Below are 27,234 nucleotides of genomic sequence, written 5' to 3' on the forward strand. Positions count from 1 at the left end.
TCTTCATGTCCACCCTAGGGGGAATGACATTGACAAACATTCTGGAAATCCTGATTTATACAGTTTTAGGTAGTACTGAATACTTGCTATTGTACTGGTTTCTGCTAAGTATCTCTCCTCCCACCCCCGTGAAAGCAATTTGAAGATGTTCTTCCTTTTAATAGCTGAGCAAAAACTATTCCAACACATCCGTGTGTGTGTGTGTGTGATAGAGAGATGACATATGTTTGTTGGGAGGTCTGCACTGATATCGGAAAGAGATGGACAAGGTAGGATAAATGAATCTGTTTCCAAAATACCCAGACAGGCTAGTTCTTTTGGCTGGCTCTAGTTGTCCTTTTTTCCTGCCTGTGTTGAGAGATGTCCTGGACGCACCCGTAAACACTGTTCAGAGGTAAAGAAACCACCCTGAAACACCCATTTGTTTATTTTCTTGCTTGTGCTGCTATCGAAGACTCAAATCTTCGGATGTGGGGTAACTCCAAGTCTGTCGGGTTAGTGAGGCGAAGGATGTTGTTTACCACGAGTGGTGGCCCTGAATTGTATTTGTACGCCAAACGCTAGGAGAATATCCTAAAAGAATCACAAGGCTTGGTGGAGTTCCTGTATGTCACATGGTTATTAAATCAGTGAATTCATTGTTTCTTCTTTACCTGGTTAGCATCTCCCACATTCAAAGCCTTCTATTTCTTTGGCTTGGAGTTGCCAAAAGTGACAAAGACCACCCCTGTTTCCTGGAAGCTGCCATTGGAGTGGAAATCTTCACCTGGGCTGTTTAGGTACCTCCGAAGGAGGGGTGAGGCGGTTATCTCATACCGGGGAGGAGAGACCACATTGCACGTAGAGGAGGTTTGGGTCTCTGCTTGCTTGGTGACAGTGGTGGATGAAGTGATGATCTTGTTTCCAAACTCATCCACCTCCTCGTACTGCTCAGTCACAGTTCTGGTGGCTCCGTAAAGCTTGGATCCATCTGGACCGGTCTGCAGTTCTAATATGCTTTTCTGCCTCCTTGGATTCTGTGGGCTAGAGATGTTCAGGGGAGCTTTGTAGTCAGAAAAGCCTCCTTTGATTGCACCATGGCAGCTGCCTTTGGATGAGTCCGGTGCACACGTCTCCTTGTCACTGTTGCCACTGAGATGACGCTCATTGCTGAGATGGTGTTGCCTAATTGAGTTTGATCCTATCTTCATCTGGATGGGCTCGTGTTCATTCTCCAAGGGAGCTGGATTGCATCCACCGGACCCCACTGATTTGCGAGTTAATGAGTTAAAGATGTCCTGAGTGAATGTGTCCCCTTTTCCTGGCATGTTGGGATAATCTGGTAAGGGGGCATCCCAGGGGGAATATGCCATCCTGGGTGATTCCGCAGGCTTTCTGGCAGCAGACTCAATGGAGATATAGGAAGGAGATGATGGAGAATTTACGCGCTGCTGAATGATGCAGGGGACCTCTAACTCTCCTTTGGGCATCTCCGTCTTTTCTGACCCATTTGCACTTCCCACAGATGCGGCATTCAGTGTCCCTTGTGTTGCTTTCTCTTGCTTGGCTTTGCTGGACACGATGCTGATCTTGCGGATATTGTTGCTGGTTGTAGGGCTCTGGGCATTCCCCAGCGACTCCTTGAAGAGCCCAGAGAGCCCAGCTATGTCTGATTCTGACTTTAGATTAGAGACAGAATAGAGAGCTTTCCTAATGGCCTCCTCAATGTCCAGCAACCTAGCTAGCGTCTGCTCCTTCAGGTGGATGATCTCAGCACTTGCCCTCTCCAGGTCTTCAAAAGCCAGCTCCACAGAGGAGACGCTGTCAGAGTCTTCCTTCGCCATTTGCTCGGTCTTTTCGGCCTTGTGCTGCTGCGTCACTTGGTGAGGCTTCTGATGCACCACCCATTCTGGGACATTCTCAAAGAAGCTCTTTAGGGCTTTCACGTCCACCTTAAATGTCTCCTCCTCAAACTCTTTCACTCGGGTCAGGATCTCTTGCAGCTCCTCCTGCCTCCGCAGGTTCTCAAAGATCTCCATAGCCTCCTTGACGCTGCCCTTCATGATCTCCTCCTTGTGGAAAGACAGTCTCTTGCGACGTTCATCCTCCGTTTCTCTGCAGGCCTTTTCTCGCATGACCACCACTGGCTTCTGTGCAAGCTGCTCCCTCTTCATTTCAAGATGTCCCCCTTGTCTGCTGTTCACCTGCTGCTGCTCCTTAAAAAGGTCCCTGGAATGCTGATGGGAAGATGCTGAAGGCTCTTCTTGTCTTCTCTGATTTGTTTTCTGGGTGGTGCTCTGATTATCCCATGGCCCATTGGTACTAGACATGCTTGCACTTTCTGTCTTAGGTGAGGCATTTAGTGCTGGGGCAGATCCTTGTCTCAGAAGGGTAGCTTGATTCTTAGGAGAGGTACTTGGCTTATTCTCACTCTCAGGGTTAGTAAGACCTGTCTGATATCCATCCAGCCATTCTTGTTTTGATGTTAATGTGCAGCTGTTCTCTTGGCCAGATGAAAGTCTGTGTCCCTGAATTTCCTCAGCTGGACAGCAGTTCCTTGGAGCTGCTGCCTTCTCTTTGGTCATCACCTGTTCTGTTTCAGAGCCAGTCACTCTATTTTTAAGTGGCTTTGACGTCTTAGAGTCTACTGACTCTTGCCTGCCCTGTTCTTCCTTGATTGCCTTGTACCTTTCCTCTGCTATCTGAAGAGGTGTTTTGATTATGTCTTTCGGTGCTTTCTTCTCAGAGTTCTTTACTGTAACAGCATTGGCCACTGGTGATTGAGGGGTACAGCCCTTTGAGTGACAATCCCCACATCCCGCCTGTGCTGAGGCATCAGCAGAACACGAGTCCTTTGCCTGATTCATGGGTGGGGTTTTTGCTCTGCTTAGCTCGCTCAGGCCTGGAGGTTTAGGAGGCAGTGGGGGTGGGACTAGCTTTGTCAACCTCCCTTTACTGTTGCTAGCAGGGTGTGAAGGTGCCTCCTGCAGGAAGCGCTCAGGTTTTGGAGGTGGAATGGGTTTCCTCCTTGGTGGGGCAGTAATTTCCGGTTTGGGGAGAATCGCTGGTTTCTCTGAAGGCCTCTGATCATTGGCTTTGGTGGAGGCGGGAGTGAGAGTCTTAGGGAGAGCGTTGTGCATGGGTGCAGAACATCCCAGGGCTTCATCTTTTTTGCTTGGTTGGGAAGGGGCAGCTTCTCTTGCTTGTGTCGTGGGTGGACAACACTTAGTTTTCATCACAGCAACTGGGGGAGGAGGAGGAAAGTCATTATCAGACTGGGACCCTGAAGCCACTACAGCTGTCTGGTTACTAATTGATTGAGTCTCGTTTTCCTTTTTACATATGGAATATGACTGCCCTGCATTTCTGTATATCATAGCGGCTTTAAAATCCCCTTTGGAGACATTAACGTTAGACTTCTGCAGCGACTGAAGAGTGGCCTTTAAGTTACCTCGGACAACATCCTCCTTCTCTACTTGTCTCTGTTCTGTCGCAGCACTTTGCAGTGCTCTGATAGCTGTCTTTACATCCCCTCTGAGCATAACATCTTGCTCTCTTTCTTCTTGCACTGATTGCTCTTTGTACTCAGACTCAGTAAAAGGGTTTACATAGGGTTTCACTGGCTTGGCAGTACACAGACCATCCTTAACGCTAACATCTGCACTAGGCACACCTTGGCTTTCCTGGCACAAATGCTGCACTCCCTGTACTTCCTCGGAAGTACTGACCTTTTTGTGAGACATCATGCTCTTCTGAGGCACACTTGCGTGGGACTTGGATAACTCCTGGACTCTGACGGTGGCACTGGCTTGATGCTGCTTGCCAGGTGCACATTCCTGCTGGCGAACAGTTGATTGCAGGCTCACTGGCCCTGAAATGCTGGATGCCTGCTGCTTAGAGGCGAGATGGATTTCCTCCGTGCTCTTGTGGCGCTTACTCTGGACTTGGTGCTGAATGCTTTTCGCCTCAGCTGTGGCCAGCCTCAGACTTTGCATTGCGGCTTGAAGATCACTTCCAAGGGCCTGCTCCTCCAGTTTTTTTGTCGCCTGGCTGGTTTCCCCTGCCACTGAACACTGGCTTCTGGCCATGTCATCTTTCTGAGCTGCCACTTGGGTGGAGGCTGCTCCCTGTGGTGCAATCTTTACTTCCTTCACATCTCTAGAGACTCTCTCCTCTCTCTCTGCCTTCCTGCTGCCATTCTTAGCCTTTTGCAGTGACTGTGGGCTCGCCTGAATATCCCCACACACAATATCTTCCTTTCCCATCCCTGTGGGCAGGCTCAGGGCTTGTCCACCTGCATGCACTGCCTCTCTTTCTAACTTGTTCTCTTTGCTAACAGCTTCACACATGAGCACTCTTTTAGACCCCTTAATGCCCCCTTGTCCCACATCTGCAGTCACTTTTTCTGCTGGCTCTTCCTGTTGCAAGGCAGGCATATTAGCCCCTTGCACATCCTGCTGGATGAGTTCAGCTGGCTGCTGTTCTGCTTGAGAGGACACGAGGGACTCTATCTCGGACTCCCGCTGCAGGTTCTTTAGATAGTCCAGGTCTCCCTTCTCGATGCAGCTGGTGTACAACTGGACATTCCCCTTCTCGTTGTCCTCCCGTTTGACGGTTGCCATCATCCTCTGCTCTTGTGAGGAAGCCAGCAGGTTCCCTATAGTTGACTTCACATCCCCCTTGACAACTTCCTGCTGGACGGAGTGGTGCAGGAGGGAGTAGATAGTCATCTTCACTGACCCCACCTCTGTCTCTTGCATGACCATTCCCTTTTTGATGGAGGCATCTTGGCTAAGGAGCCTTTGGAGAGCCTTAGCAACATCATCCCTCAACTCTTCTTTGCTTTTATCGGCTTCGCTTGGGTCCAGTAGCTGCAGCGGGCTGACTTTGATCTTGCCCTCCTCGTCCTCCTCCACCAGCATCCCCTGGGGCTCCACATTGGTCCTGTGCAGTAGTTGCAGCATGATCCTTTGCAAATTGCCTCCCACAATCTCTTCCTTTTGGATCTCTGGAGTACTTTGCCTGCTGAACTGGTACTTCACCATCCTCACGCTCCCTACGTCATTGGCTTCGATGAGGATCCCGTCATGCTGGATGGCTTGGCAGGCGCAGAGGCCTTCCAAAGTCTCCCTCACTGTCCTCTCTTTCACCTCAGTTTCAGTTCTGTGTTTAGAAGAGCTGAGTTTATCCAGAGGGGTGGTTTCAAACAGCCACGTTGTGCTCTTCACATCAGCACAAGGGACCACCTCTGGGGCATGGGTGCTGGCAGACCCCTCGGGGTCTTTGAGACTGTCCATGGGCTGAGTTTCAAACAGCCAGGTGCAGCGCTTCACATCCCCTTTCTGGCTGTCTTCTCTCTGCACAGTGGTCATGCTGGAGCTTCCTTCAGACTCTCCCTTCAGGGAATCGATGGGCTGGTTCTCAAAAAGCCAGGTGGATGTCCTCACGTCGCCCTGCTGGACGTCGCTGACGCTGACCATCCTCACATATTTCTTCTGGCTCACCTGCTGAGACTCGAAAAGCTGCTTGTTGGACTGGACGTCTCCTTTCTGTACATCATCCACTGTCCTGGCCACAGACCTCTTCCCCCCAGAGAAGGAATCAAGAGGCTCTGTCTCAAACCTCCATCGGGCAGACTGGACATCCCCTTTCTTGATGTCCTCTTGGGTGACAGCCCTGATGATGAACACTTCCTCCTCCTTCTTGATTTGATCCAGAGGTTTGGTTTCAAAGAGCCACCGGGCACCTTTCAAGTCACCTTTCATTATTTCTTCCTTCTTCACTGAGGTGACCTCATGGTATTCCCCCTCCTTGTCCTGGATGGCATATAGGGGGAGGCTCTCAAAGAGCATGGTGCAGGACTTGATGCTGGCTTTGCTCATTGTCTCCTCCTGAATCCTCTTGATCTCCGTCTCATCCACCTTGTCATGAATCTGGTCTAGGGAGTAGGTCTCAAAAATGAACCTCTTGCCTCCGATGTCCCCGCCCTCGATATCCTTCTCGGGGGGGATTTCTTGGATGCCCTCAGTGTTGTTCTTTATAGTATCCATGGGGAAGTTCTCAAAGAGCCAGGTGAACTTGTGCACTGATCCAGCTTCAATGTTCCCATCTGCAGGGACTCCATTCTCCTTCATGGATGCAGCCAGTTTACCCGGTACATCCAAGGGCTTGGTTTCAAAGAACTCCTTCACCCGAGACACTTCCCCGGACTGTATCTCCACGTGGCTGGAGTACCTGACCATTTTCTTTGAGTCAGTCTCACTGGAGGCATTGGTGACCAGTGGTTCAGTCTCAAACAGATGTCTGACAGTTTTGACGTCGACTCCTTGTAAGTCATCTTGGCAGTATGCTTTGCTGACCTGCAAATACTGCTCCTCCTGGCCTTTCAGGGAGTCCAGGGGCTGGGTCTCAAACATCCATGTGCACGACTTAACGTCAGCCTGTGGTACAGAGCTTTCCCCTTCCTGCTTTTTCTCCACTTTCTCATACAGGGTGTCAATGGGCTGTGTCTCAAACAGCCACTTGCAAGTCTTTACATCACCCCGCTGGGTAACCTCTCTTTTCACCGAGGAGTGCTCTTCTGTTTGGTTGGCTTGGTGATGGATGACATCAATGGGCTGGGTTTCAAAGAGCCATTTCGCTGTTCTGACATCGCCAGCTATCACTTCCTGCTTTGTGATCCCTCTGATTATATCCACCTTCTCAGTGCTGTCATCAAACTGGTCCAAAGGTTTGGTTTCAAACATCCATTTGTAGTTCTTGACATCGCCGCTCATGACCTGCTCTCTGCTTACGGAGGTGACCTTGTGGAAGTTTCCAAAGCTGTCTTTGATGGCGTACAAAGGTGTTGTCTCAAACAGGAACTGGTTGGCTTTGACGTTCCCAGCTGGTATCTCCTCTTCTTGTTTGGTGATAGGCTCAGCATCAGACTGCTTAATGCTGTCTAATGGGAGAGTCTCAAACAGGTTCTTGAAAGATTTTACATCTCCTTTCATCACCTCTTGTACGTTAGAGGCTGAGGGGGGGTCTTCTGAGGATGCCTTGGAGATGCTGCCAAGGGGACAGGTCTCAAAGACATGCTTTCTTTGCTTCACATCCCCCCTCTCCTCTTCCAAAAGCCCCACTCTCTTTAAATGGCCCACTTCAAAATTATCTTTCAGGGTTTCCATTGGTTGGGTTTCAAACAGCCAGAGTGTAGATTTCACGTCACCACCGATGACTTCTTCCTTGGCTGGGCCGCTGTCTGAGACTTCTCCTTTCAGAGAGTCAAGAGGCTGGGTCTCAAAAAGTAGACGCTGCTTACTGACATCTGCCCCTTCAACGAATTCCATGGAAGCCTTGAAATCACTTTCTTCCACTGTCAATTCTTTGATTGCATCAAGTGGCTGAGTTTCAAACATCCACCTTGCTCCACTGACATCCCTCCTTCCTGCCTCTTCTAATGAAATCCCCCGGATAATTTTCACTTTGGAGGTGTCCTTGTTGATGGTATCCAGTGGCTGAGTCTCAAACAGCCAGCGAGCTGTCCTGACCGCATTGCTCTGTATTTCTTCTCTGCAGACAGATTTGATCTCGTGGATGTTGCCGGTTTTGTCTCTGATGGCACAGAGTGGCTCGGTCTGGAACAGCTTGATGGTTTTCTTGACATCACCCTTTAGCTCCTGGATTTCTGATTTGAGCTGCAGGATACTCTGCTCCTCCACTGAGCTGTAGTGGCCCAGCGCTTCCAGGGAGTAGGTTTCAAAGAGTTGCTTGGCACCTTTCACATCCCCTCTTTGAACAGGCTCCTTGAGAACTGCCTCCTGCACGTCTGTTTCATCTGAGTACATTTTGTTTAAGGAGTCCAGCGGCTGGGTTTCAAACAGCCACCGGGCTGTACGCACGTCCCCTTTGGTGTGGACTGTCGTGGGCACTTCGGTCAACGCAGACAGCCTGTCTCCGTTTAACGACTGGCTTTCGAACCTCCTGGAGGTGCTTTTCACATCCCCGCTTGGGATGGTTTCCTCCTCTGCCAACTTCTTAGTGGCTTGATGCTCCCCAATAGAGTCTAGCGTCCAGTTTTCGAAGATCCAGCGCATGGACTGAACCTCCCCCGGGAGCACTGCATCCAGATTCACGGAGGCCTGGGCACTGGGATCTTCCGTGTTGAGCATTTCCGCCAGATCCTCAGTCACAGCTTCCTCCAGGTTCTTCCTCAGCTCAGGATGCATGTGCCTGTAGAGCCTTTTTAGCTCATTCACCTGGCGCTGCTGGTAGAACTTTGAGAAGGATTCCTTAGGGGGAGGCAGTGGGTTTGAATCCTGGCTCCCAGCCAGGGAAGTAGAGGCCTGGAATGAGTCTTGCAGGGGAGGGGGCGGTAAGTCCTCTTCCATTTTCTTGCCATTCACTTTAGATGACGTCTGGTTCTGAAGCTCTGCCATCTTTGGGGAAACAGTTTTAAACGTCAGCATTCTCTCTCCCCACTAGTCCGGTGCTCGTTAGTAGTGAGAACAGCAAACAAGTGAGGAAAACCCATGCACCTACTGAATATGAATTCCATACCTTGGATTCAGCAGCACACAGCACCCAAAAGCATCACGCCACAGCAAACTCTCTCCAGGCTTGGGGTTATGGTGTTAAATCTCTTTCCACAGCCAGGCAGTTTAAATCAATCCACACATTTCTAGCAGTGATAGTCTAGAATCCCCACATCTCAAGTCAGCTAGAGAATAACGGAGAGACCAGATCTGGATAGTGTTAGCAAGAGAGGATGAGCCTCAGAATAATATTAACGGGGGCACGTCTGAATAGCAGGGAGCTAATGCCCTGCTTAGATCTCTCCCCAGGTGTGCAGTACTGCAGTGGGCCTGGGGAATGAAGACCCAGTTAGGGAGTCAGAAGGAAGCCAGTGGAACTACAGCTCCCTGGTAATCAGATGGGAAAAGACCCAGTGAGGAGGCAGAACTCAGTGACTATGATGATGAGTGAAGACCATCTGTATATTTGGGTGGATGGCACACTGCATGAAGTAGTTAGAAAGATGGGTCTTAATCGGAGCTAATCTTTCTCTATCTATGCCAAAGCCTTTTGTTACAACTTGTGCAACCTACACCTCCAGAATGAAGAAAAACTTGACCGGATTAATGATTTCCTCTGTTGTGGCTTGACCACGTGTCCCATTGCTCCAGGTGAAACAATGATAGTTAATATGCTTGGAAAACATAATGCAGATTGGAGACCAAAGATAAGTGACATTTAACTTGGAATGTCACAGGTATTGGGCCAAAATGAGAGTTGGTGTAAGTGAGAGCCCCTCATGCCTATTTGTGATCTGTAAGGGAGAGTAACTTACACATCATGGAGCCAGAAGAAAATGTGCAAAGGTGTACAATAAAGTAACGTGTGGGCCACTTTACCTTCCACTGCCTTAAACCCTCCTCCTCGTTGCTTTTCCTTAGGAGGGCCTCTCTTTTGGCTCCTCAGCATGTGAGTTAAACCAGTTAAGATGCAATTAGACTTGGTGGGCCAACTTCAGAGATGATACATAAGGAGGGGACTAAGTAGGGTAAAGGAAATCTAAGCAGCTATAACATACACACTTTGAGGGGCCAGGAGAAGGTGTAAGTTACGCCAGTAGATTCTCTCCAGACCTATTGGGCCAAATTCTGCTCTCGGTTACATGGAAACATTGATATTGAAGTGAATGGGAATTGCATCTATGTGACATTAGAATTTTGCCTGCTTATATGCTGACTTTGCTCCCTAGTATTTTAGCTTGTGAAGTTTGATTGTGGTATGGCATAATGCTATGTTGAACGCACAGCATCTATACTATAGGAGATTTACTATATATACTATAATCTAAAGGAGATTTTACCAATGGGAGGTAGCTGAAGCTACTAATCATTTCCTAGGAGAGACCATAATTCTAGTGTTCATCTTTCAACACAAGCAGAAACCTTTGCGTGCCATTAAACTTTGCATATTTTTTCACTCAAAATTGGTTATGTGCAATGTTATGTCACTCTGTTAAACACACAACTACTTCCATTTAAAAAAAATGCATTGAACCTTAGTAACAAAAGACCAAAATGAGTATATTTCATGGCAAGCTGTAAAACACTGCAGTTTCATAGGAGCTGACATTTCTAAATTCCTGGACCCTTTTCATGTAAGGTGATTTTGAACCCCATAAATATAAATTTGAACCTCAGTTATAAATATGGCTGAGTAGTTGAGGTGTCAGACCTCCATATTCTGCATGAGAGTGCGCCTCACTGTCAAGCACAGGTAGTTAAATCACACTATACACCAGTCCACAAAGACTTTGTTAGACAGCCACACGTGTTTTTAGCATGTCCTACCTTGCTTGCTTTCTGGCTGTCCAGAGGATGAGCAGCGCTCTCCTTTGTGGTATTCTGAAAGAGAAATAAAACATAATTATATAGAACTGCACACACTCACATGGTGGGTGTGTGTGTGTGTAACATACTAGTTCTTACATTAGACTTTTTATTATTTCAGAATTATGTTTTCCAACCCCAAACCCCAAAGAAAGCATTATAATTGAAAACCAAGAATGCCCTTGTGGTGTGGACACGTTCATTCACAGGAGATGCACGGAGTGTTACGCACGTAAGTACAAAGGACGGGGAGTGTACGGGAATGAGAGCGTTGTTGTGGGGCTACAATGATACTCTAATTTAGGGGCAGGAGTGAGCCCTAAGAGGGGACCAGGTAGCTAAGCTACTTGAGAAAGATCATATTTAAACCATCGTTCTCAGCTGCACCCTTTCTTTACCTGCCCCTTTTTGGTATCCTGCCCATGTGAGTAAGGGAACGGCATGAATAAAGCTTCAGACTTCCTGCCACTCAGTACGGACGATTGCCCTAAGGCTTAACTTGGCTACGGATACATCCAGGTGTGATCTGGGAGATGTGATTTCCAGCGTTGGGAGATGGACCATAGTAGCATATCTGTGGTAGCAGAGGCAGCAGCTTGGGCTAGTCGCCCATGTCGGTACCAGGGCGCCTGGGTGGGTTTGTGTTCAGATGGTGAGGCCGAGAAGCCGCCCAGCTACGCTGCTACTTTAGGTGCTAGCTTGAGCAGAGCCAGCAGAGGTTTATCTACATGAATCAGGCGTCACGCTGCCCAGCTCCAGTGGAGACGAAGCCTGAACGTAGAGCCTCTCCTCGCACTGTTAGAGTGCACCAACGTTGTGTGTGCTGCTGCACTGCCTGCACAGGATGTATTGATGTGTTTGTGTTTGATAGAAATGGGATCCATGTAAATGTCAGAGAAAATCTTTCCCTTCCGGCCTGAAATTGATTTATCCATTAGGGTTCACATAGGGCCTGATCCTGAAAGGTGCTGAGCATCCACAACGTCCCTTGAGGTCAATGGGAACTGCGGGTGCTCAGCCTCAGTTAGGATCAGACCCTTGTATGGCACCTTTTGAAAGCCCCAATGCATATTACAAATGACTATTTTGTATCCTACAGGGCCTGATCTGGCCTCTTTGAAGTCTACTGGACTTTTGCTATTTTCTGCAGTGCAAGTGGGATCAGACCATCAAGGCCAGAGGATGACTTTACTCACTGCTGAAATGCAGTCACCTCTGGGGTGGAATACAGCAGCAATTTAACAGCACGCAGCAACACTACACAAGAATGTAGGGATGGGCGTGAACAATATCACAGGCTGCTGAAGCTGCAAGAGTACTGTAGATGCTTAACATAGGCACTGTACTTGGAGAAGGTTATTAAATATAGAGGATATAGAATAATGCGTGTGTGTATATATATATATTTGAGTGTCTGCGTGTATATAATGTACATACAATATATGTGTGTGTACATGCATGTGTAATATAACACATAACCCTTCTACCAGGGGCTTATATGTGCGTGTGTGTGTGTGTGTGTGTATATATATATATATATATATATATATGGTAAATTAATATGTTTTACAGCTCCTTGGCAAGAGAAAGATGGTGATTTTTGGAGGATTAATTCCATATTCTTCCAAATCTATATAAAACAAACACATTCTCTTTCCCCTCATTATGGCCAGTTGCTGGGAATGGACATTGCTGAGATGCTTTTGGTGACTCATACGAGGGCCAGGAATGAAAAGCATGAGATACTTACAGACTTTGGGAGGCTGCCTGCGTGAGCAGCTGTCTCAGACAGATAGAGAGCTGACCGCTCCTTCACGGAGGGGGAGGAGGGTTTCCCGTGTCCTTGGTGCAGTATGCGTCTAGTGTTGTCTAAAATTGACTGTGTCCTCTCATCTGAAACAGGGACAGAGGTGTGTGTTAGATATATGCCAGCGTGCCAAGGCAGCAAAGTGGGCTGGCCTTCTGCACAAGGGAGACAAAGGACTGCATGGGTCCCTGACAGGAGCCTCAGCAACTCCCCGCCCAATCTTTTCAATAACTTCTGTCCCAATTGCTTAAGTCTCGAGTGGTGGGGAGGAACTGGGTGGTCAGTCGCTGAGGCTAGGGGACCCTGTTCCCAGCTCCAAGGACAAGTCGTTGGCCTGTTTGCATGTTCTGTGACTGGATAGGGAAGCAGCCCAGGGTGAAATGTTTGGCAGATGAGGAGCCCTGCTGATCCCAAGGCTCCTTCTTAACTGTGATTCCTCTTGGGTTATGAAAGAGACATTGAAAGTCCCCAAACTATCAAGGGGATGGAAATTAACTTGTGAGAGATGGGTTGGGGAGAGCGAAAGATCAGACAAAAACTAGCGGGTGCTGGAACCGCCATACTGGAATGGAGCTTTGGGCCATCTAGTCCCAGGTCCTGCCTATTGCATACCATGTGCTGGAAGGAGAGATCACATCCTGGCTGCCACCTGTGAGCATCAAGAGACATATTTGCAAGCAGTCTCCTCATTCTGTTGTCTTGTCAGCAAAGCTGCATTTCTAGGACACCGGCCAGCCCAGGCTTCACAGAGCTAAGGCAATGCCACCTTAATGTTGGAATGCAACTGCCAGGAATGGGGAGGAGGGGGACACTGAAACTCTTATTTACTGGAAACTTTAATCAACACCCCCTTCCTATGGCCCCATCACTATGCTACCAACGCCCCTCACAACCAGTTAGCTTCACAACTCTCCTGTGAGGTAGGGAAATATTATAAGGCCCATTTTACAGATGGGGAATTGAGGCACAGAGAGGTTAACTGATTTTCCCAAGGTCATGCGGGAAGTCAGTGGCACAGCTGGGAATTGAATTTGGGTCTTAGTCTAATACCCTAACCACAACACCATCCTTCCTCCCTTATGATATATGTCCGCTCTCCTCCTTGAGCTCCCAGGGCCCGCCCCAAGCATTTGCTAACATAATTCCAACATTGCCTTATGGAGAAGGCCACAGTCTGTTGCTTGCACACTTGCTCACTTTCTTTTTCTAGCTAGCTCTCCCTTGCTCACACTTACCCAACCAGGGCATGTGTTTGTAGCTAAGGGCCTGATCCTGAAGTCATTGGGAGCTTTGCCACTGACTGAGAGGAGATCAGGGTGAGACCCTAATAGAGAGATGGATATTGAAATGAAGACGCCTGTTGCGGCCGATTTGACCTTGCCAAAAGAGATCCATCACTCCCTATTCCAGCCAATGTATTTCTATTTTGCTGTGTCATGAGTAAGGAAGGCAGCTATCCCAAATGGATGCCAAAATGTCAAGAAGAACCTTTACGCTCTGCCACCACAGCCCATATGTACAGCTACGTCCACATATGAATGTTTTCTCTCCTTGCTAGCCAAGATTTTCTTTCCCCTCTCAGTACAAGAGAGGACCACGGCACCTTGCTCATATGCTGCGTGCCTCTTAAAGAAACAACAGTGTTTGTTGCACTGGAATTTACTGCACTATTTACAGTGTTTTCTACTTGAACTACTGTATACGAAATACCACAATGAATCCAACTACTGCAGTGCAGTAAAGGTTGCTTTGGTTTTTACAGGTGACCACTGTACGCATATTGATGGTGCTGAATTAATAATAATTAATAATCCTTTTGGTTCATTATGCAGCATTGCCAGCCCCAGCCATTGAGTCAGGTCCCCAAGAACCACACAATTGGCTTAAAATAATGACACCTTGAAAGTAATAAATTGGAGGTTTATTTTTTTCACATTGTCAAGCTTTTCTCTGCTCCCATGAGTGCTAGAAATGCGCTCTTCAAAAAGAATGGAAAGCTGAGAATCTCACGCAATAACATGACCCCAGGGGATTTGGCTTTAGGTAAAACATAAAAGAGCATGAGACTCATGATAAAATCGCGAGACCTGGTGACACCGACACACACACACACACACACACGAATGGTGTGTCTCACTCTGTGATTATTGGTGACACTTCTTGGCAGCCCATGGAGAGGCAGCAGGTCACATGGTGCTGGGTGTTCCTCTCTGCTTCCAGTTGCTTCTACAAATGCCCAGGCTTTTCAATGCAGAAAGGAGGTTGGATACCTGGGAAACAGCTGGAAACAATGAGGAATGAACCTAGTTGGATCTGCTGGGGTCACTGGCACATAAGAGGAGGAGAGGAAATAGATACCAGCAGCAGAACATTCCCAATACATGGATCTATCTAAGTATTACTTTTCTATGTAAGCAGTTGTGGTATTTGAGAATGGGAAGGGGAATGTCAACAAATTGGAGAGGGTTCAGAGACGATCCAGAAGAATAATTAAAGGATTAGAAAACACGTCTTACAGTGATAGACTCCAGGAGCTCAATCTCTATTTAGCTCAACAAAGAGAAGGCTAAGGGGTGATTTGATCAAGTAACTTATACAAGTTACACATGTAACTACATGGGGAACAAATATTTAAAATGGCCTTTTCAATCTAGCAGAGGTATAACATGATCCAATGGCTGGAAGTTGAAGCTAGACAAAGCTGACTGGACATATAGTGTAATTTTTTAACAGTGCGAGTAATTAAGTATGGGAACAATTTACCAAGGGTCACAGTAGACTCTCCATCACTGACCATTTTTAAACCAAGCTCGGGTGGTTCTTCTCTAAGAGAGATGCTCTAGGAATTATTTTGGGAAAGCTCAATGGCCTATTCTATGCAGGAGGCCAGACTAGATGATCACAGTGGTCCCTTCTGGCCTTGGAATCTCTGAGTCTATGACCAAGGTATTATGATTCCTAGATTTTAAGGCCAGAAAAGGCCATTAGGACCATCTAGTCTGCACCACAGAGCCCAGAGAACCACACCCAGTAATTCCTGCATCAAGCCCACAACTTCTGTTTTTACAGAGTTATCCAGATCTGGCCTGTGGAGTGCAAGCAATGGATGTGCTTGTCACCATAGCAACATTTTGGACTATAGGCGTGGTCAAGTGCAGGTACGATGCACTTCATGGTACCCTAAGGCTGCCTTTGTTATAGCCATATCTTATAAGAGTGCAGCATAGCTGCCTGCTGAATTATCTTCAGGAAGGTGTCTCTTAAAGTACTCATTGGCCAATAGGAAAACCCTGCGTTGCCCTACTTATTCTCCCTGTTTGTTGAAATGCCTATTAAAGAGGAGATCTTTAAAAAGGCCTACGGGAATTAGGCGCAGGTAACACACTTGAATCTCAAACTCTCAAAGGCTGCTTTGCAAATGCCAGCCTAAATGGTCCCAGTCCTATAAACAGGAGTAAGACTGAGCTGGTACTGGTTGAAATGCCAAGTTAGCACTAATCTCGTGGTCCCGTAGCACCTTCATTTAAAAACAAAAGTTTCTAGCCCTTCTGGTTGTGATGACAACCTTCCACATGTGACCTCCCCCCAGCAATGGAATGGCATCATCCTGTGTCTAGGTCCACAGTCGAAACTAAAAAGCTCTTGGAAGTGTGGCCTGTCCCTATTCATCTCACCAGGGTGTTGGCAGTGAACCCTAACACAACAGCATTGCTGTCAACATTGTTAACTGTTTCGCATCTGATCATTTTGAGCAGAAGGCACCCAGTTGTTCTAGGGCCTTGTCTACACTACATAATTAAGTCGACCTATGTTAGGTAGACATACAGCCACTCCAGTAATTACTACGTTTTTTCATGTCCACACTACTCTCCTTTTGCCGGTGGTGCGTGTCCTCACTAGAAGCGCTGGCACAGACTTAACTGGGGCAGTGTAAAGTGCGGACAGCCTGAGCTGCTAGCTCCGTGTGGAGCCCTCAGCTTTGAGCGCCACGCATAGCTGGTGGGCTGTCATCCCCTGGCAGTGGGGCTCTGTGTGGAGCCCACAGCCAGGCAGCGGGGCTCAGAGGCAATGCAAGGTCTGCACAGACACTGCATCATCCTGATGACTTTGACCTACGCACTGCGCCTCTCGTGGAGGCGGAGTTATTAGGTTGGTGTAGTGGGGGACTTACATAGGCAGGAACAATGCTGTAGTGTGGACACTTACAGAGTTAGGTCGATGTAAGCTGCCTTACGTTGACCTAACTCCGTAGTATAGACCTGGCTTAGGTGTGCAGGCAGGGTTTAGGATTGGCGGTGGAGCTTAATTTTCATCACTCCCTCCAGCCCCTCCCCTTGCAAAGAAACAGTCTGTGTCTGTGTAACACCAACAGACTCTGTTTGTCGGTGGGTGTGATCGAACCTGGGACCTCTGGAGCTTAGTGCATGAGCCTCTACCGCATGAGCTGAAACCCACATGGTCCCTAGCTAAGGCTGTAGAGCAGACTCATTAATCTCTAAGTGGTATCGGTGCCACTAGATGGGACAGAACACCACACCCAGGAGGTGTGTGGGTTACATATGTATGAAATCTCCTTAAAATGATGAATTCAAACAGATGATAAAAAGCTAAAAATAGCTGGGCTGATAATGCCACGTGACATTCAGGTATACAGCCTACAGCTAGTGGGTCCAGGTTTCCCCCTTTAGAAATTAATATTATGGAGCCGCATGCATATTTTATATCCTGAAGCCTTCCAGGGATGTGCCGTCTGCATTAGTTACCCTAGGCAAAGGTGCCGGAACTATGGGTTCTGGGGGTGCAGCTGCACCCCCTGGCTTGAAGTGGTCTCCATCATACACAGGGCTTACAGTCTGGTTCGATGGCTTTCAGTGCCCCCGCTACACAAATTGTTCCAGCACCCCTGATCCTAGGTTTGTATTTTGATGGTTCTGCACAGTATTGTTTATTACGTGTATTCCCGTAGTGCCTATGAGCCGCAGGAATGCACCAGGACACCACTGTGCTCGGTGCTGTGCAAACACAGAACAAAGTGATAGACCTTGTCCCAGAGAGTTTATGGGCATAACACATTTTTTTACCAGGGCCGCCCAGAGGGGGGGAGGCCAGTGGGGCAATTTGCCCCAGGCCCCGGGTCCTGCAGGGGCCCCCACGAGAATATACTATTCTATAGTATTGCAACTTTTTTTTATGGAAGGGGCCCCCGAAATTGCTTTGCCCCTGAATCCTCTGTGTGGCCCTGTTTTTTACCACTTAATTGAGATTTATAGTAGATTAAATCATATGCCTAGCAGAAATGACTGACTCCATTGCTAGCATGTGGCAAAATTCTTATCCCGAGTGCCTCAAGCATTTAGATCCACTGAATGAAAGACCAAAGGGCTGCTCTTTGGATGATGGATACAGTTAGATATAAGACTTTTAGTCAAGTCTCTTCCTGTCATTTTCTTTTTCTTTTACGGTGCTTGGGATTTGCAAACCTGCTCTTTGCTTATCACCATCCTGAAAATCACATGCCTTAGATATAGGGAGTTAAAAACGGCAGCATGAGCTGTGTGCTCTGAAAGCATGGAAAGTATGCAATGACCCCAGCTTTGCAGGACAACACGCATAGCAGCCACTCACTCAATCACTAATTATAGATAATGGCCCACACAGCTGAGGAACAACAATTCATTCTGATAACCAGAAAGTCAGGCTACAAACTGTCTGCAATTATTAGCCAGCATATTATACGGGGTCTCATTATTTGACATTCAGACAGCAACTGGAATCCCGAAGCACTTCACAAACTATAAACATATCGTACTACTGCAAGGTGGCCACCTCTGGCTAAAACACTAGGGCAAACCCTTACTGGTCACAAAAACTGCCATGGAATCGGTTGTGTCTGGTTAAAATGTTTGAGACCCTGGAGCACAACATCTCCTCTGAAAGCTCTAGTAAACTGTATGGAACGCAGTGTTCTACCTTCCCTAGATGAAGGGCCAGGCTGACCCGCTAGAATTTGTTTGATTTATTACAGCCGTCCTGGTTGTACTGGGCAGATGCGGACATAAATAAAACAATAGAACCAGCTGTGGTCCCAGAGAGGCTAGGGATTTAAAACCTGATACTCTGATGGCTACAGACATCCTCACTGGCTAGCTCATTAAAAATGTTCAGCTGTGATGGCTGCATCTTGCAATCCTGATTAGGAAAATCTGCTGTTGATGATTTCACTGGGAATTTTACCTGAATAAAGATAATAGGATCTAACCCTGATATGGTTCCTATTGTAGACCACATCAGAATGCCCATTGGCTCCAATGGAGCTGGAATGTGGTAGAGTATTTATAAATTGAATCTGGGAAGCGGCTACAGTTTCAGTAGCTTGGCAAACACCTCTGGGTAGTCATCTAGTTCTCCTGTTAGACATAACCTTCAGCTTGGGCCAGCTGGCAGCCTCAGTTCAATAGAGGCCTGGAGCAGCAATGGCAGGAGAGCTGCAGGTGCGAGCTGAGATGCAGTGGGTAGAAGTCTGCAGTGGCCCAGACGTGGAATAGCAGGAGGTGCTGAGCATTGGCAAAGTGTATCAGTGGTTAGCTTGCACAGTGCCTGTCTGAGCTACGCCCGGCTCTAGCTAGTGACCATTAGTCTACCGCTTTTCCAATCATTTAGTTCATCTTTACCGTAAAACACACCCCCCTACGGCCAGAATCTCAGCTGTGTAAATTAGTGTAGGCGCATTCATGTTAACAGAGCGATTCTGATTTACATCTGCTGAGACTCTGCCCCGCAAGGTTCAGAAGAGAGGACTAAATTCATCCCTGGTGTGACTCCACTGAAATCAGTTAAATTACACCCAGAGTAGAGTTTGACTCTCATATTTCTGTTGTCAAACCTGTGTTTAAAGCAAGTTTTAGCCTGGTGTTCAGTGTCTAAAGCTAGAATCAGAGTCTCCTAATGTTACAAGGATCCTGGAAAGCTGCATAACACAGAATCTGAGAAACCTACACTTTCCCCTGCTTGGGAAATTATGCATTATATTCATTCATATTAATTGATCAGTTATTAGATTTCATGGGGCATGTTGTGATAAACCCTAAATCATAAGCACAAACAAGCATTTAACCACTTAACACTGTAGATAAAACCACCAGAGCACACTGCCTTCTAGTGAAGGTAACACTACAAGATGAAGAAAGCATCAGAGCTACATAGGGAAAAGGTAATGATGATGCAAAACTCAATACAAAATTATTTTTCTTTCTTTCTTTCTTTCTTTCAACTATGTTAGATCCAACAGCCAGAATCCAAGTAAAGAAAAACAAAGTTCTTTTGCCACTGAGATAAAACCTGTCTTTCAATAAGCCAGCAGCCCTGGTTGGCTTCTCATTCCACCTAAACCATTATGTGCTGTAGGGAAACAATGCCACCCACCTGTTAGTGTCCATCATCTTTCTTGCTAGGACTTTTCGCAGAGCGGCTAGCACCACCGTCCCCAGTGAATTACTGAATGACTGAATCACCTAGTAAAAAAAAGAAGCTGCAAGCTCAGCACCTAGTCTATCTGGGATGGTCGGCCAACAGCATGTCATCAGCTTTGCTCCTGAAATCATCCGCACTGAACAAACACAGCCGCTAAGCAAACACCCTTTGTGCCACCATATGAACCCCACTTTGGCCATCCCAATAGTGGTGACTCTGTATTTCCCTGCTTGTTACTGTACAGTGGGATGGTGTAATGGGATCTGAGCTCTGCCGGGTGGGCTAAAGTGGGGGTGCCACAGCTAATGCATTTGAAATTTGTTTTTACAAAGCAAAGAAAAACCATCCAGTGATGTGAAGGGTGAAACTGGGCTCTGAGCTCAGTAAACTCACATCTACGCAAGCCAGTGATGCCAGGCAAAATAGCTTCCTCCTCTTACTCTGAAAGTGTGGCTGAGAATAGCTACTAGAGACCTCGCCTTGCATGGTGTTTCCCCAGCCATGAGGAAATAGGTAGCTACTCTCTCCAGTGGGCTTTTCTGAGCCCTGTTTTTGCCAGTCACTAGTGAACCCTGAGTCACTAGCAGATGTGCACTGAGCCTCACTAAACTGAACGTGCAGTGGTTATGAAGAGCCGCTTGCCCTGTCACAGGTCTGTGGAAGTCAGAGGTGGCAAAGAGCTCTCTTTCCTCTGTCTGCCAATGCAGGATTGTTCTCCACGGCATGTTTTCTACCATTCACTCGCTCTGTTTCTCAATACCTTGAGCGACGGGGTAACGCCGTGGATGAAGCAGTTTAGCGACTGAGAGTAACCCACATGGTTGTATGGTCTTTGACGTATTCTAAGCTGGCTGGTTTTGTTACTAAGAATCTCTAGAATCCCAGCGATTCTTTGCAGCATGGGAAGGGCCCTGAGTCACCCAGCGGCTGGGTCCTCTGGGAGGGGCACCCAGCGAGGGAGCTGCTTCAGACTTCCCAGCGATGTGTTTGTGCGGCGGGCTGGAGGGGTGTTCTGCAGTGTTCTTTGCCACTCCCCCCCCCACCACCATGTCGATGAACCTCGCCATGTCACCCGCCCTGGGGAACTCACCATCAGCCTCCATGAGATGGAGTCAGCACTGAGCAGTGACACCAGCCCTCAGTGTTTGTGCATCAGAATCGCAATTTGCCCTCACCCCGGTTTTAATGGATCATGTACCTGTCGCTGGCATTGAAAGTCAGTTGTGCTGAATCATTCCCTTCCCCCGGCTTCACTGGGAGATAACCAGTCCCCTGACAAACGGGCTGCTAAATGCGAGCGCCACTCATGTGGCTGGTCTTGCGGAATTCTCATAGCTGGGTAAGCACTAATAATAGCTGGAGAAGAAGCCAGTGTGGCAGCTTAATCTGGGAGCCTAGGTGCTCATTGGCCCTGTTAAATCAATGGGAACACGTTCAAATCTCTTCCTCCATTCTGTGCTCTGACGGCCCATTGTGCTGCTGTCAGTTCCTTGATCCCGTCACTTTGAGCAAAGGCTGATGGGCCTTGTTCAACCCCGCGCTGGGTCCACATTCCTCATGGAATGATCCAGCTCCAGTGCCTAACAGCTGCTGTGGAGCCATTTTGTCACGGTGGTGAATACTAACCATGTGGAAAGCAGATGCAGGAGGGCAGGGGAAGCTCAGAGGACTGACCAGGCAGTCTCAATCACTCTCCCTTTCTGAGGCCCAGGAGTTCCAGCAGCTGGGCTGAAAGGGGAAGTGATCCTGGGGATACACTCCTGGAATGAGTGGAAAATGCTATAGACCGTCTATTGGGGTGAAAAGGGCAGAGGGAAGGGGCACAGGCAGTTTTTGTTCAGGCAGCTCAGCAGTGGATAAAAGTGCATTTCAGCTATTTCTGATTTGACTGCCCAGCTCCAGCTTGCTGTTGAGCATTTGGGACACATGAGAAAAATCATTCAAAAGCCACATGCTGATTCTGCCAATGTGAGAAGAAAGGGCAGCATTGGCAGGGGTGGCTCTAGCCATTGCGCCGCCCCAAGCACGGCGGCACGCCGCGGGGGGCGCTCTGCCGGTCGCCGGTCCTGTGGCTCTGGTGGACCTCCCGCAGACGTGCCTGTGGAGGGTCCGCTGGTCCCGCGGCTCCGGTGGACCTCCCACAGGCGTGGGGGAGGGCAGGAAACAGCTGCTTAAAGTGAGGCTGCTGGCAGGAAAGAATTGCTAACACTGATGTCCAGAGGCTTCCTATTTATTCTCTCCCTCTTGCTCCAGGACTTCTGGATCAGGTATTTGCTGGTTTGCAAACTGCCCGTTTCCCTCCAACTGCCAGTTTTGCAAAGTCCAGTTGGGATCTGAAATTCAAGCTGGCCTCTTTCTAGGGATGGGCCAGCAGGGGACAGTTCATTATTGCCAACCACAAATAGTCAAAAATGATGAGTCTGTTCCCCAAAAATCGTGAAATTGGCTTAAAAATCATGAGGGTTTTTTTAAAAATACTTCTTGGGTTTTTTTTTCCTTTCTGTTTTTTGCCCCTTTAGGGTGACCTGAGTCACATTTCCAGCCTTTTCTCCATAGCTATGAGGGCTAGAAATTAAGTTGACCAGATGTCCCGATTTTATAGGGACAGTCCCAATTTTTGGGGTCTTTTTCTTATATAGGCTCCTATTACCCGCCACCCCGTCCCGATTTTTCACACTGGCTTTCTGGTCACCCTACTAGAAATGTACCTTTAAAAAAAAAAAAAGCTGAGATGCTCACTTATTCACGAGTGCAGCAACTGGAGCTTTAAGGAAAACTCTAATGATCACGAGACCCACAATAAAAGTAAGTGAGCTAGAAACACTGTTTTCAGATTGCAAACTCTTTGGGCTAGGGACTGTGTTTTATAATCTGTGTGCAACTAGCAGAATGGGGCTCTGATATCAGTTTGGGGTCTCTGGGCTCTGTTATAGATACAAGTGTATTATAATAATACAAATCTTTACCCAAAATAAAATATAAATCAGCTTTTTTTTTTAAAAGCTTGGATTTAAACATCCGCTTGCAGAGGGTTTCAACCCACCTGTTGCATAGTAACCTTGTGCTAGTGCCTTAGAATCATGTTGCAACTTTGTGCTAACTACATGTCAGCTGGAAAGTGAAACTAACTATAATGGAAAGAGCAGAGTGAAATGCAAAGCAAGTAAATACGGAGCAGCTCTGGTGGAAAGGAAATTCTTTCAGCTTTAATAATCTAAGGTGTTACGAGCACAAGAAGTTAGGATTTAAATATATTCTAAAAGGCCAAGATTTTCAAATGTGACTAATTTGGATGCTCAGTTTGAGGCATCTTAAGTGGTCCTGCCTTCCAGAAAATCCATAACCATTGAAAATCAGGCCCCCTTGGGCGGTGGGTAGGGGAGGCTGGGGGAGGCTGTGCCTCCCCAAACAGCCAGGCATGGCCCCGCCTGCACTCTGCCCCCAGGCTCCCCTCTGTGTTGCCGTTAGGCTCCAGGGGCTGGGGCCACGCCTGGCGCTCCCGGGCTAGAGAGGCTGTGGGGTGGGGGCTCTGGGTTCTGGGGGTGCAGAAGGGGTGGGGCCTCATGTGGAAGGGGAAGGACTGGGGGCTAGCCTCCCCCAGCCAGCGGTTCGTGCAGTCTCCATTTTAAGGTGTCAGAGGGGTACCCGTGTTAAAAAACCCAAATAAACCTGTTAGTCTTTAAGGTGCCACTGGACTCCTCCTTTTAAGGTGTCTCAAGTTGGGTACCTTAGAACTGAGGCAACCAAGTCATTAGTCACTCCTGAGAAATCCTGGCCATATAACTTGAATCATTCTTTGCAGGCAGTATATCACAATTTAATACTCCCATGCCATTTAAAGAGTTCCCGAGGTGACTCAGTAAAACGCAGCCCCAGACTGACACTAGAGTCACTTTGAAGCGCTGGGCTGTTATTTTTGGACTTTGTAAAATTTCAGGCTTGCTGGAATGCAGAGACACTATTCCTGGGGTGCAAAAAATGCAAAGATGCGTCCCCAAGTAACAGCTGTTAGTGGCATTGGAGACTGGAGAAGGGGCGGCGGGTTGCTGGCAAGGGGGCAACTGGTTAGAAAGATCCAGGCTTAGAGAGGGCTTTAAACCACGCCCATGCAGCCTTCCAGGGATTCTGAATTTTAATTGACTAGATGAATGAAGCTATGGCTGCAGATTCACAATTGTTTTACCAATGGGGTCACACTTTGTAGTCATCTTCTATTTATAAAGGGTTGAAATAAATGATGAGCAGATGTTTTAATCAATGTTTAATAAATTATTATAGATTCCATCAGGTCAACAGGTTGCTCATAACCAGGCCTTGTAACCATCTATAACACTTCGGAGGTGCTTAGAGCCGCCTATCACATGAGCTACTCTTGTCTGTAGCACTTTTGTAACATATAGTCATCATTTCTTAACCCTTTATGGACTTTAGTCTAAAATGTGATCACAAATGGATCCTCCTAATATTATTTAAACTGCCTCCTTTGTTCTACTTTTCTACCATACACATCTCTTTAATATCTAACTACCAATCATTAATTATTATTATTATTACTGTTGTTTTTAGCTCTGAAACCCTGCAACCAAAATCAGGGCCTCCTTGTGGTAGGTGCTGTGTTTACATACAGGGAGAGTCAGTTCCCATCCCAAAGAGCTCACAATCTAAATAGTAAGACGGAAAAAGGAATATTATCTCCAGGTTAAAAAAGAGGTTAAGTGACGTTCCCAAGGTCACGCAGAAAGTCTGTGACAGAGTTAGGAACTGAACCCCGCTCTCCTGAGCCCCAATCCAGTGCTACATTCACAGGATCATTCTTCCAATGGAAAACTGATCTTTATTTAGAGCTGACCGTTTTGATAACTTATTCTCTTAGGCCTTGTCTACACTACGGGGGAGATTGATCTAAATTACGCAACTTCAGCTACGTGAATAATCTAGCTGCAGTTGACGTACTTAGATCTACTTACTGCGGGGTCCACACTACGCAATGTCGACTGGAGACACTCTCCCGTTGACTCCCCTTGCACTCCTCATTCAGGTGGAGTACAGGAATCGATGGGAGAGCGATCTGCGGTTGATTTAGTGGGCCTTCACTTTATACTGGTATAAAGGTGCTTAATACTGGCATAGCTTATTCCTAGTCCCACACAGAAGTAAGCTGTACCAGTATAAAACACCTTTAGCCTGATGTGCCTGTGCCCGCACTAAGGGCAGTTGTACTGCTTTAGCTATCCCGGGATAGTTACAGGGGTACAACTTTTGTGAGTAGATGAGCCCTCAGCTTTTCAGGAATGTGCCTCAGGGAATCATCTTGAGCTTCGTTTGTTTCCTTTCCTTAGAAATAACTAATAGTTCAAGGCACTTATGGGCCTGAATGTGCATCATAACATTTCCCACCTACAGCCTAAGGTTCTCTTTACTCTCCTTTAGACTAGCGAACTGTCTACCACCTGGTGTTGGACCGAGGGAGCACGCTCTCTCTCTCTCTCTCTCTCTCTCTCTCTCTCATTTTTCTACTAAAAAGAAGCTGTTGAAGCTGTTTTTAGCCAATGACTGGGAGGGGGAAAAGCAGCCCTGATGTCCTTGCAGGAGTTGGCAGAATGCCCGTGGGTAAATCCCAGAAATAAATGATAACAAGAAGCGAATAAATGAATGAAGAACATATTTTGCATATCAATAGCGCCTGATGATTTAAAACTGCTTGACGACAGGATAAATAGTAGTACACCACTTTTAGAGACACACCAGGCCAGGTCTTCAGCTGATGTAAATCCACTGACATTTGTGGAGCTAGACCATTTCACACCAACTGAGGTTCTGGAACAAAGAGGTTAAGGGACTTGTCCAAGGTCATGCAGTTAGTCAGTGGCAGAATCAAGAATAGCCCCTAGGATTCCTGACTTTCAGTGCCCTGCTCCACCCCTTAGATAACACCTGCACTTTAGAGCTGCAGCTCTGGTGCCCATTAAACAAATAAGCAAAGAGATGCAGCAGTGCAGGAGAGAGATTGAAGCTACAAAGAATCTGGCAGATCTATGGGCTTGTCCAAAGGCACTTGCTGGGCTGGACAAGTGAATAGAAGTGACAAAAGGATTTCCAAAAGTTATAACCTTTAAGCCTGAACCTGAGAGGTACTGAGCAACCGCTGCTCCCACTGACTTCAGACAGGAGCTGTGCACCTCTCAAGAGCAGGCCTCATGAATGATCCCTGGATATGGACACACAAATGCTTTCTTCATTGTTTGACATGTGGGAGTGATGAGGGGGGAATCAGATTCTATCCTTGGCAAAATCTATGCTGCCACTTGCTCCTGAAGGGTATAAATTGAAGTGGGACCTGTTTCATCCTGATCAGTCCTCAAATTCCACGTAAATGCAAATTAGCAAGTCACATGCGGTGTTACCTCTTACAATATCATCTATCTAATCTATCTATCACCGCCATCTGGCTAGCTGAGATACAGAATAGATGGACTTCGCATGGATTCTACCCCTGATTTGACTGCTACAATGGGCCAGCCCCTTAGTATAAGTTGATGTAGCTCCATTAAAGTAACTGAAGCTGAGAAACTTGCCCAGTGAATTTAAAATGGCTGCACTGACGCTAGAAATTGTGACAACCTTGGCTGCTTCGTTATGGGGGAAGGGAGGAATGGTTTTGTCACCATGTTAAAAGCCCTCTCTCCATTTCAAGCATCCCCTAATGCTCAAGTCAAAATTTTGCTGCACTAGACAGAAAATAGAACCCGTGGTACAGACACAATAACCTCCCTAGGAAAAGAGACCACAGAGATCTGGATTTACTAGGTTCCAGGCTGACAAAATTCATTGCTTTCCAATGGCAGCAAACTCACTTGGAGCGTCATAGTGTGAGGGGCTGAGTGCCCTCAGCACCTATTGAACTTCAGGATTGGGCCTTTTACATTGTTCGCATAATACATGCAAATCTTCACTAGAATCTCACCAAGCAAAAGATTACTTACAGAGAGTTCCAGCCAGTCGTGTCTTTTCGGTAGAAAATCCCAGCAGACGTTCCTATGGAGAAGCCCTGCTCCAATCTGCGTCCCTTGATCCTGTTCTCTGTCTCTGACTGGTCTCTGACAGCTGATTTTATCACAGTGTGCTGGGCTAAGTTGAGAGGATGAGCCAAATGGCTTATTTTAGGGAATACGGAAGTTGCTGTTCCATCAGGCTGAGTCAATCAAGAGTTCTTGCAGCTCTGGCAGGGGGGAGTCTTGAGGTGTCACTGGCACTAGCAGCTTGCAATGCTGATAGGCTTATTCATTCAGCACCACCCCACTGTAATTCAGTAAAGGGATGTGTAAGCTTCCAAATATTGTGCATCAGAGAAGAGGCACTTTCCTGAGTCATTCTCAAGGGTCCTTGGGCCATGGCATTGGCACCTTGTGACTGTCACAAGATTTTTACTATGTTCAAAGCTAGCAATGGCAACAAGTATTAATTAACACAAACTGATTCCTAATTTGCTTTTAAATGGATGTGTATTATTTCTAGAACTCTTTGGTTTGGAAAAGAGAACAGCACGAGGAGATATGGCAGAGGAACATAACATGAGGAATGATACAGAGAAGGCCA

General features: G+C 47.2%; 1 protein-coding gene across 4 annotated transcripts; it reads right to left on the reverse strand.

Moving 5' to 3' along the window:
• On the reverse strand, window positions 1-26,814 carry XIRP1 (xin actin binding repeat containing 1). Of its 4 annotated transcripts, none has more exons than XM_039522249.1 (4): window positions 26,622-26,814; window positions 19,591-19,679; window positions 10,323-10,376; window positions 1-8,399 (listed from the first exon to the last, which is right to left on the reverse strand). In XM_039522249.1, the coding sequence occupies exon 4, from the start codon at window positions 8,397-8,399 to the stop codon at window positions 684-686; it is 7,716 nt and encodes a 2,571-aa protein (XP_039378183.1). In that variant the 5' UTR covers window positions 10,323-10,376; window positions 19,591-19,679; window positions 26,622-26,814; the 3' UTR covers window positions 1-683. The 4 variants fall into 4 exon arrangements, with proteins under 4 accessions (XP_039378183.1, XP_039378184.1, XP_039378185.1 ...); XM_039522252.1 differs by lacking the exons at window positions 19,591-19,679; window positions 26,622-26,814 and adding an exon at window positions 12,112-12,143 and having other exon boundaries at window positions 3,130-3,223; window positions 3,708-8,399; XM_039522250.1 differs by lacking the exon at window positions 19,591-19,679.
• Window positions 26,815-27,234: the final 420 nt, after the last annotated feature.

Source organism: Mauremys reevesii, linkage group 2, assembly GCF_016161935.1.
Source record: "Mauremys reevesii isolate NIE-2019 linkage group 2, ASM1616193v1, whole genome shotgun sequence".
Lineage (NCBI taxonomy): Eukaryota > Metazoa > Chordata > Testudines > Geoemydidae > Mauremys > Mauremys reevesii.